Here is an 11,389-nt window from a genome sequence, read left to right on the forward strand (position 1 = left end):
CAGTAGGAGAGACCTCTAAATTGCGTTGTTGGTTTTCTTTTATCACGACCTTCAAAATGAGGGGTCACTTCATAGGGGCTTAACATTTAAAACTTTTGAGTTTTCCCCAAAATCCCCCATTTCGGGTTTGGGAACCAAGTAGCAATTAGGCTCAAAAAGTACTTCATAGCATGCCATAAAGATGTGTTGGGTTTAGATTTCCTAGTGTGAGCCGTTACAAAGTTACAGTGAGAATTTCAATTGGCTGTCACTTTTTACTGGATTGAGATAGAGACCTCTAGTTTGCGTTGTTAGTTTTCTTTTACCAGAACCTTCAAAATGAGGGGTCACTCGATGGGTCTTGCCATTTGAAATTTTTGAGTTTCCCCCAAAATCCCCCATTTTGGGGATGTACACCAAGTGGCGGTTATGCCCAAAAAGTCTTTCATAACATGCCATAAAGGTGTGCCGGGTTTAGTTTGTCTAGTATGGGCCGTTCGTTAAAAAATTAATAGGGGGTCTCCAGACTTTTTACTAACCCTGTATGAATGGATTTAATGACTCCTTAACAGCAGTTATTAGACAACAAATTAATGGAAAAGGTAATTTTAGCCTGTAGCAAAGTTACGGTTTCAGAGGTAATAAAGCTATTAAATAAATTCAGGTACTTTATTAGTAATTGACTAATAAACATCAATGCCAATATACAAGCATCCATTATGGTGCAATTATTACTACTAAAGTTAAAAACTAGCTAAAACTGGAAATGACCATGAAAGCACGGTATATTTTAAAACACAAGTTTCAGAGTCTAGGACTCTACTCAACACATCAATAAAGCACTTCGAGATAGCATGTGATAAAATTAATGCTTAAATTATTGCCATACATGTAGTCTACAAAATCTATTTTTAATTGATTGATTAAGTCACACATTTTTGGCATCTTTGCCCAAACATTTCTCATTCTCATGATGTACTTAAAGTTTGAGTCAGTTAAATACAATTTGTACATTATTATTTTTTGCTTTGAGGTACATTTTCCAAGTGTACAAACCCAACTTACAGTAGACTCCCTCTAGTTCGGCCACCTCGGGACCACACCACTTGCCGGACTAACTGGATGTATTATGAAAGGTTAAAATACAGTACTCCTATCAAATTAGTTACAATCACTAATAATCTACAAATAGCATTATTTTATCATATCATTCATTCAAAACATTATTTAGCAAAATTAAGCTTCTGACATCTAAGAAAGAGATGTCAGAAGATTACTTACTGCCAAGGCCAAGTACCAGCTTGGGCACAAGTGACCATGGCAGTAAGTAAGTAAGCTCCTGACATCCCTTTCTAGTATCGTCTTGTTTCTACTTATATCTTTGATAATTTGTTGTCTCATACTGTACATATGTTTACGTTTTTCACTCATTTTAGAAGAAATTTTTCAAACAATAAACCATACAGAACTCACGTTTTCTCACAACTTTCACACTGTTTAATGAAAAACCATACACGTATGAAATCACAAATCAAAATGCACTGTTCACAACAGATTAACATAGGCAAAATGCAACGGTTTATCCGTAGAAGCACCTGTCAACTAAACTGACATGAATTCTGACTACTATGGACGGAAATTTAACATTCAAGTTGAAGGCCATTCACCCGTGACTTGTCCCCCTGAGATGGGGCCGGACCATCCGACGGCCGATCCAACCGAAGCCGAACTAGTGGGAGTCTACTGTAATGAACAGGGCTGTATCATTTATGCTCATGTGTCCAAGTTTTTGCAAACTTAATTTACCTAAACAAAATTAAAGAACAAGATCCAACAAATCACACAGACTTTTTTCTAGAGGTACATAAACTAGGGCTGTGTACAGCAAAAACTAGTAAACACCAGACAAAAATTGAAAGTTATTCATATTGCTATAAGGTGAGGTGAGGTAGGAAGAAAAACAACCTCCTTTTTAAAGTAAAAAGCTAGTTACTTTACAAAGTAGAAATAAATACTATTAAATACAGTATTATATTAATTTATAAAAATACAAGTTCACACTTTAATACAGGTCATAATATGTATACTATTAACAAAATCAGAAAATTTTTCTTTTAGTTGTAAATGTTACACTAGCTATCTCAGTGGAAGATGTAGGTTGATCTTCATGATGGACGCTAACCACGCTCGATGCTTTTCAGCATAACTAGCTTGTCTGTCTTTATCTGTCCGACACTTGCTATACAGAGCTGTTTCAAATCTCACAACTCTCTCTAAGAGACCTTCCCCGATGCTCTCTACCCGCTTGGTCTTCTCAGGTGAAACCCCGTTCCTGTCCTTGTGTTCTGCCTCAAGCCTTAAATTGCTAATACACTCTCGCAACAGATGAATCAAAAACCTCCGATGATACCAGATGGCTTCGTGCCCGGGATACACAACGATCAGATCTGTATTTAGGAGTAATTCTGACAGTATTAAGCCTAGTGGAATAGACTGCATATTCTCACACTTGCTTCCAGAAGACTCTGTTAGGATAGTTCTTGTCATTTCTGTCAAAAAATTACTCTTTTTGTTTTCTGTCGATGTGAGAAACATCTGCAAAGAGCAGGTGGCAGATTGTTCGATGTCCGTTGTACATTTTCCTACGGTGTTGTAGCCATCGGGTGGTAAGTTTACAAACTTTTGCAGCAAATGTTGTCGGTACTGGAAGCCACTGTGGTCCGAGATGTGACTGGACACCCACTTGTGAGTGAGCATCCACTCGGAGACGAGGAAGGAAACGTACGAGCCAGAGTCGTATGGAAGCAGGTTGAGACACCAGATACGGTGGTTCCAGGCGTAGTAGTTGTTGGGATACAACTCAGCTGCTAACTGACATGCGTGTACTTCAGAGGCGACCAGCGCTGGGTCACATGGATACACTGCAAGATCAAACAGAGAATATTACTGCACAAGAAGTTTAAGGATAGAAGCAACTATTTCACTATTTTATGGATTTCGTCCCCTTCTGAAGAGCAAGTTTTGAAATTGGTGATCACAGTAAAACGAAAATGTAATAAAAATAGCGAAGTTTTCAATGATAGGATAAAGTGGACGAAATACCAGCTATCACAAAAAAAGGGGGGTTTGAGACGTTAAACAGTTGAATATATAAAGAGCACAGGTTTGTATAAAAATCCAGGATTCGTTGAAAAAATCATTGGCAAGTTTTACAAACTTTGTGATGGTAGACTACCTAAAGCAGTGAAAAGAACTGAAACTTAAGTTGAATTGATTTACCATGTATCTACTAATTATTACCAACTACGATGGGGAACTGGGAAGCAACTAGGAACGTAATCTGTCCAAAGATAATTTAAACAATAGCTATTCACGAAAATCTTCCTTAACACGTTAAGTGCGGCTGCGCGATGGCCGGCCGCTGCCGGTGGCTAATGCACTGCGTGGTTGAGTGCGGGAAACGTTTAAATTTTGTTCTTTCCAAATAATAGCTTATTGCAGCATGCATTGTGTTCTAGTAGATGTGGACGTAGTTTTAAAAGAACACGACAGATAGCAGCACTAAAAAAACTGCTAGTAGGCCCTCAATATTGCCAAATAGAGGAAAAAGGCAGGGGCGAAAAACCTGGATACGCCATCAAAAAATACCAAAAAAAGGTGTCAAGCAGAATTTGAGATTAGGTTAATTCCACATTGCTACACTACAGTAATTATCGTTATTCTATTCAATTTTTACTAAATCCAAGACATAACCCCACACTACTCTAAATTTGGAACAGTCCCCACCACCGATGACATTGTCTCATTGTCTGATCTGAAAACGAACTATACCAGATTGAAGTATAAAACTGGCAAAAGCGGCAAGCGAAACAACGTTCCCCGTGCGAGGCTGAGCTCACACTGGATCAATAGTTTGGAGTTAGGAATGCTACGTAGTCCGCCACACACGCCAGTCCCGCACTACGTTAAATATCTTAGGCACTCAATGTGTTAATATGTGCTCTTGACAGTCTATCTGAAATGTGCTTAGTAATGGCCCATCTGAAGTATAAGCTTCATTAATGATAATAAAAAAATTATTAAGTAAATTACCTTTCATCAGCTTCTTGATGAGCCATTTTCTGTAGTCGAACACTTCTGCACTCTTGGGTTTTCTGGTCAGAACGACAGAAGTAAAGTGCAGTTCAGATTGAGGTTCGAGTCCTGACATTTCCCGACGCATATTCCACATAACAGAAACCTCTGGATTGAGCAGCAGGGCCCCCATCAGCAAATGGTTTGTATATTCTGTGTCTGGAAAATTAAAATATTCTCACCTCAGTATTTAAATGAAACAATCACTAATAATATCTTGATGTTTGAGTGTGGCTATATTCAGTAGTGAGAGGTTACAAAATAAAAGCAACAATGAAGTTGGTTTGTCTTCCAGAGCCACCACCATCAATCAACTGGACAGTCATTCAAAACTTGTAAATTCTAGTTTTGTCTGTTCTATCAATAAGGTCATTGTTGTGGCTTATCAACAAAGTGGATGGTTTTAGTTAGGAATTTCGGAACCCACCTTACACAAAATTTGTAGTAGCCTATTCAAGTTTACAAATTACAATTTGATAAACTAAACTTCTTTAAATTTGGGGAACATGTTCTGAGAGTTCCGTAATCATAAAACAACGATATTCACAGATTTTTTATAAATTTTTACCGCCCATTCATCAGTCGCAAGACTAGGCCTACCACTGCGATTCTCGTTATAAACATTGGTACGTCCATTTCTAAAATCAATGCACCACTGCCTCACTCGGCTTTCACTTATCATTCCTTGGCTGTGCACACCACAAATCTGGCAATAAATTTCAATCGTTTCATAGTTTTTTGCTAACAAAAACCTTATCACACCACGCATTTTACAGCTGGTGGGATTTTTAACTGCGACCCTTTCAAAACTCCAATGCATAAAAAGCACAGATACAATGCTCTAGTTACCACGGCTGGTTGTATACTGAGTCTAGGAACCGCCTGATGCCAAGATAGCGGTGCTAGCCCCACCTACTGCCGCTCCAAGCCAAATTGTCTGTTACATTCTGGATAGCCCTTGTATCTAGGTTTTGTTGATCAGTACAAACAAATTTACGTTATTAGGAGATGCTAGTACTTTGTAGGTTGATGTTAATATGAGATAAGTGCATCCCGCCCTGGAATAATGTTAAATCTCACCTGGAATACAGGTTTCCAACATATATGCATCTTAAACATTTCTCGTTCAAAGTGTTAAAAATCACTTTTATCACTATTGTATGATACTAGCTCGATGGAAATTTTGGTTCCTGCTGACCCAGAAAATGTTCAGACTTTGATTTCATACCGTAACTCATAGTTTAAGAAACACCTAATTCAATTTACTTACCTTCTCTTCTACGTTTCTGTTGTCTTATATCCATTAATAAATTATAAGCGTAACAGTAGACATGCGGCACACACCATGACTCTAGCCCGAGGCAATTGTTAACGTGGTGAACTGGTGACCGATTTTCATTCAAAGACACGGGTAGAATTTGGAATTCCTTCCTGAAATGAAACAATAGACTGACTAAAATGATTAATTGAACAACAGAATTTCAATTCAAATACTCCACTGGTTAAACGATTCTTATATCTTATAACTAAAACATGGAAGGGTTTTTATTTTTTTCACAGATTCTGATCCAACCACTTGACGGATTTTGATGATTCTTTTGTTGGAAGATAATTTTGAGAGTAGGGAATTATAGCTAGCCATAATTTATTAATATTGGGTTTTGGTTTTTCAGAAATTTAATTTTAATTTTGAATTAGTTTAGCAGTTGACGCTAAAATTCTAAGTTTGTTTCAGTGTAAATTAATGTATAATTTAATTTAACGGAAGAGTCCTGGTTTACTTTCTGCAAACTGTCACAGAAGTGGTAACGTTTAAAGTTGTTCACAAAATATTGATTCTTAGCATTTTTTTAAAGATCATACTGAATTTAGTTTGTTTCTACCATATAGGTTTTGATTTTTTTTTAGAAACTGTATAATTTTTAACTATTTATCCAAACATTTTTTATATAGGCTAATCAAGTTTTGTCATAGGAAATCTAATTTGTGTTATGCTATGCTTTGAAAATTTGAACTCATGTTAGTAAAATGTTTTTTTTTTTTTTTTTTTTTTTTGCAAACCACCAATGGATTATTGGATTGTAAAGGTTATACGTGGTTTGCTTGTTGATAGTTTGTTTTTATTGACAAATTTCCTATTTAAGCTATACCAAATAATAAGCTATTAACGTATACCTGGACCCTGGACTGATTTACTTTTTTGTTTTGAAAATGATAGTGTTGTTTGAAAATGGAAATTTAAACCTGAAAATGTTCAATATTGGTCTCGGTTAAAACTGTTGTAGCCTAGTCTAAATGGTTAACGATAGAGACAAAAATCGATTTATAGGCTACTATACCAACTATCCCAGTCCCAGTACCAACTAACCGTATTGTTCAATAACGTAGGTGGGGACCAGTGAATCTGAAAAAGCTTTTGTTTGAGAATAGTGTGCTAAGAAAAATATGTGGACCTGTTTAAGATGATGAAGGTTGGAGGATACAAAACAACATAATAAAAAAATTGAACACCTAGGTACCGTGACGCTGGCAAAAAGTAAAGGCTAATAAGAATAGGTCAAATGTGAGGGAGAGAAGATACTTTGATTGTTTCCAATGTACCACAAAGTAAACAAACACTTGGAAGGCCAAGAGTGAAGGAGAAAGCCCAAGTAAGGAAATGCACCTACAGACTAGGGTCTTAAAAGAGGCAGGTAATAGAAGATAATGTAGACAAATTTTCAAAAAGCAAAAAAAAAAAAAAAAAACTCATTGTGGCTACGGAGGTAAGGGAAGGTAATAATCATATCCAATGGAAGATGGTGTGTAGGCCTAACTGACCAGTGTGGAAATTATCCCCCAATTTCACTTCAAATTATTACCTAAAATTTTATGAGGCTGGGGTTTTATTCTAAACTCATTGGATTTAAAATGATTAAAATTGGTTAAAAATGGTAAAATAATTTGTAGACATGTGACATTTTACTGGACGATTTTTGCGTGACAAATGTCAGAATTTGCCTTAATGTAGGCTTTGTGAATATTTGTGTGATAATGTTTTGTCTGCAACTCTCAAAAATTCCGGACTTGATTGTCTAGGTAGCTGGGGTGTTATAACTTAATTCTTTAAAATCTGAAGGTTGCTGGTTCGTTTCCAAGCAAGATCGTTAACCTATGTACCAATCAATTAACAAGACCAGTGTTTGACAGTTTCTCTACAGTCAAAAAAAAGTTTAGGAAGCCAAAAGTGTGGACAAGAAAAAACTTCTAAAACCTACCGTTTCTGAAACAGCAGTTTTAACCAAACACTTTATTCCGATGCGTAGGACGGGCCCGCAGCTATTAATTGATTCAATCCAATTAAGTTAATGAATCTTAAGCGGTGTTCGGTGTTTACACTGCCGTTTTACCACGTCCATAACAGGCGTGGTCGCCACGCCAAATGACAGCCGTACGCAAATACTGTGGCGCCACGGTACCGTCCCACGGCCACAAGCAGCCGTTTAGTGTAAACAGTTTTCTGGTAGAAGCGTATTTATTTAAGGCGAGTTCATTTTTGTATACGGGTGCGTTACGGATTGCGCCAACAGATTAATAATTACAGTATTGAAGGTTGTGCTGCATTGAGTGTTATTTTATCTGAAGAAATAGCACAACATTTAAGTGTTATTAAAAGAATGAAACTAAGCTGTAGCTTTCAATATTTATTCATATAAAATAAACAAGGTTCACTTTGATACAGTTCAAGCATTCTAAATTGTTTGACCTTCCGTTTATTTTAAAGATTGCTTTTTTTCGCCATTTCAATTTATTCGCCTTGTGTCAATGTTATAGATTTTTTTTTTGCCATGGTACCATACTTAAAAACTAAGACAACAACCAATGAATTTAAAGAACATTAAACTCGTAGTAACACAAAACAACGAGATGGAAGACGATAACTCCTTACCACGTCTAGCCACGCCTGCAACAGGCGTAGTAACCAAACATGGTTTGGTTAGTCCTAAAGGGCGTGGGGAACAGGTGTATTGGGTTGCCACGCCTGTTGCTCTCACGTCTCCACTGTTTACACGAGACGTGGCCACGCTTCTCAAGAAAGTGAGAAAATTTCTCACCTACACGCCTGATTTTAGCCGTGGCCCCACGACAGTGTAAACACCGCTTTAGCAATAGGTAACAAATTATAACACACTTGGGTACTTCAGTATTAAACGGAGGCCACCATTACGAAACGCGCCGCGGCACTTATAGAGGGTTAAATTGTTATAGATGTTGTAGTAGAACTATTCTAGTATTGTTGTGAGTCGAGCGTTATCAGATGAGTCATGTGTCTACTCGCAGAATCCCCTCCAAGTAGGCCAAGGTCAGGGTCGTTGACCGGAGCGCACGCCATTACCTGTCATCGCCTGTCACTGTGTCTGAAACGGAGGCCACATTTTGTCAGCGCGCTGCGGCGGTTATGTTAGGTTGGGTTATCATAATAGAAAGTATAACTCGTCTGGTTTCGTTCGATTCATATGATAACCCAACCTAACATAACCGCCGCAGCGCGCTGACAAAATGTGGCCTACCGACATTGCTGCGTTCTGGGTTGCACAACGTCAGAACCAGGCGTCGGATTAATTCTAAACTTCACCTGTTAATCTATTAAAGTGTGTTCATTCCAAGTATGTAGTTATTTTTGGTATCCGGTACGAAATATTTCTGTAGGTTAGGTGGCCTCCGTTTAATACTGAAGTACCCACACTTGTTATAGCCAATTAATTGTTATTGCTATTTAATCATGTGGGTTGATTAGGTTAGAAGAAAAGGGGGTTTTACTCTTTGCATACATGTATAGTCTGTTCACAAAATTCAGGTGGTTTGACTGGTTTGGGGAGATTTTCTGGGTTCCCCGCTACTTTTTTTTTTGTTAAATGTATGTTGTATTGTCACAATCGATATGGAAGTTTAATTTTGAGTTTAGCTAAGTTAAGTTACAGATCGAATTGATAATGTTAAGTTCGATAATGCAAAGTTTCGCCCAATAATGTTTGTAGCCTAGGCCTACTTAACTTCTGAGAAGTCTAGACCTTAGCCATGAAAAAATCATGAGGTTTGCTATGTCTTTGTCACAAAATTCTCACCAAATTGTAAGCTTAATATAATATCACCCAATCCAAGTAAGTATACAAACGTTAGGTGGATTAGACTGGTCGTTAAAAATTAATTACATTCATAACCTTAAAACAAACAGATATGACACATTTATAAACCTAGTTGATGCTTACAGTTTCGGATCCTTTTTAAAAATCAATCCAATATCGTTTATGATTCTTTCTGCGGCTGGAAATGCGTGTTCGTCCATGATTTTAAACACTTGGACGTAATAAAGTAATCAACCATCAAATTGACAACACCTTCATTGTTTTACAATACAAATAATACAACTCGCTCGCTACAACCAACCATTGGATTGGGATGTTTTTTTTGGGATGTAGTACGTCACTTACGTCAGTAACCTACCTACACTACAGACGAAAAGAGAGGGCGAAGAACAAGCCAGAAAATTACATAGCCATAGAAGATAATAGTAAATTAACTGTCATAGAATCTCTATAATTATTGATTATAGGCTATAACGAGTATGTTTTATCTATGCTAATGCTATAACTTAGTCTATATCCTTGGTATATTAATAATTTATTTTTACATCAAAACTATTAATTACTATTGGTTTGGTGGATTTAATTTTCACATACTTTACAGGTTAGTAATAGGAGAGAGGAAATTGTTATGCCACAATTAAAAAATAAAGGGAAACTTCCTCAAATGTTACCAAGCCACATAGCCATAAACTAGAGAATTCCCTACGATATTTAAAATCGAGCGTTTCAAGTATACCAAAAATGTGAAAAAAGATACATCGTTAACACCCCAAGACATTTTGTTCTAAGCAAGCACCAGATAAAGATATATTCGCATCAACAACAAAAAAACTATTTTGGAAAATGTTTTACTGATCGGAATAAACAACATAGGTTTTGTTATTGCTTCCTGTGAAATAGATTGTTGATCCGATAGAATAACAAATACATTCCAACAAATTAATTGGAATTATCAACAACAAAGAACAACATAGATATCCTACAAAATTAAAAGGACCTGCGATTGAAGGTATTCAGTGAACGAACGCATGGGGCCAGGGGACATGGAGCTCGATGAGATTGTAAGACGTGTTGGTAGAGGCAGATATAACCTATATATATAACCTAGATAAAACTATATAACCACGATATAACATACCCCTTGGTAGATTTCTCATCCTTATGGAACAGCTGAAGCAAATTTTATTGTTAGCTCCGTCCGGTGCACTGTAGAGGTTGTATTTTGTTTACTGTACAATGTTTCTTGTTATTTCGGAAATTTAAAACCTCGTTAAAACAAATAAAACTATCTAATCATAAACAATATTAACTCGTCCCCTGGTTATTTAACCAAATGGTAAAGCACAAACAATGAAATTAACCCTAAAATAATAGAAACAAAGTTTGTTTCGACACTAGTGATCACTGATCAGTGTCACCGGAGTACCGGGCATGAGCTAGATACGAAAAACGACCTTCATAATTTACAATTGAAAGAGAAGTCTAATTGTTTTAATTAGTCTATGGTGTAGGACTGTGACATACTATTCCATGACGTAGTAGAATTTTCTGGAAGAAGATTAAATGACGCAATTGTCATCTCTTGATAAGAGGAACCAGCCTAAGACATCCCTCCATGAGAGGCACGAGGTAGATGCCTGGCTGGAAGGCATAGCCATAAGGCCGCACTGCATAGCCCCTCAAGATTTCCAAAACGATTCTTTCTTAATAATCTATCTTTAACCTTTTCGATTCATTGGACGTGCCTTAATTGATGAGGCGACCAAACTACACTGTTAGTTAGTTAGTACTCAATCACGGGATCTGCTGAGTATAGAGAACCGTATAAGCATCAGCTTACTTACTTGTAATACTTGTCGTCTTCGTCGTTGACCAATGAAAATTGGATAGACTGCGTCAGAAGTGTGTTGAGGCTTTTTACTGCTCAAATAGAGACCCATCTTGTAACTCTTGAAGAGAGTAGAGCGGCCTTTTCACTAAGCAATCCTTCTGTCGTTTCTTAAAAGCCTTCGGGTTCAGGTTCTTCACCTCATCCGGTAGAGCATTAAAAATCTTCAGGGCTGACTGAGGATACGCTCGCTGTGTCATACCAAGACGACATCGGGGTATGTCCAAATCACCAGCTCTGCGGGTACCGTGGTCATGGTTAC

General features: G+C 37.2%; 1 protein-coding gene across 1 annotated transcript; it reads right to left on the reverse strand.

The window, feature by feature from the left end:
- Positions 1-1,636: 1,636 nt before the first annotated feature.
- Positions 1,637-9,529, reverse strand: LOC129002782 (protein prenyltransferase alpha subunit repeat-containing protein 1). The gene is made up of 4 exons (XM_054430833.1): positions 9,363-9,529; positions 5,384-5,544; positions 4,072-4,272; positions 1,637-2,900 (listed from the first exon to the last, which is right to left on the reverse strand). Exons 1-4 carry the CDS (start codon positions 9,437-9,439, stop codon positions 2,116-2,118), a joined length of 1,224 nt encoding a protein of 407 aa, XP_054286808.1. The 5' UTR covers positions 9,440-9,529; the 3' UTR covers positions 1,637-2,115.
- Positions 9,530-11,389: the final 1,860 nt, after the last annotated feature.

This window comes from Macrosteles quadrilineatus, unplaced genomic scaffold (genome assembly GCF_028750875.1).
Source record: "Macrosteles quadrilineatus isolate MER2022 unplaced genomic scaffold, UCM_ALF_1.0 Scaffold_9__3_contigs__length_116548681, whole genome shotgun sequence".
Lineage (NCBI taxonomy): Eukaryota > Metazoa > Arthropoda > Insecta > Hemiptera > Cicadellidae > Macrosteles > Macrosteles quadrilineatus.

Bases quoted from the DNA above. Each gene is read 5' to 3' on its own strand.
- LOC129002782 (XM_054430833.1), bottom strand. From the start codon at position 9,439: ATGGACGAACACGCATTTCCAGCCGCAGAAAGAATCATAAACGATATT. The intron at 5,545-9,362 runs GTAAGCATCAAC...GTTTCATTTCAG, and splicing joins TTTAAAAAGGATCCGAAACT to GAAGGAATTCCAAATTCTAC. The intron at 4,273-5,383 runs GTAAGTAAATTG...TTAATTTTCCAG, and splicing joins ACAGAAACGTAGAAGAGAAG to ACACAGAATATACAAACCAT.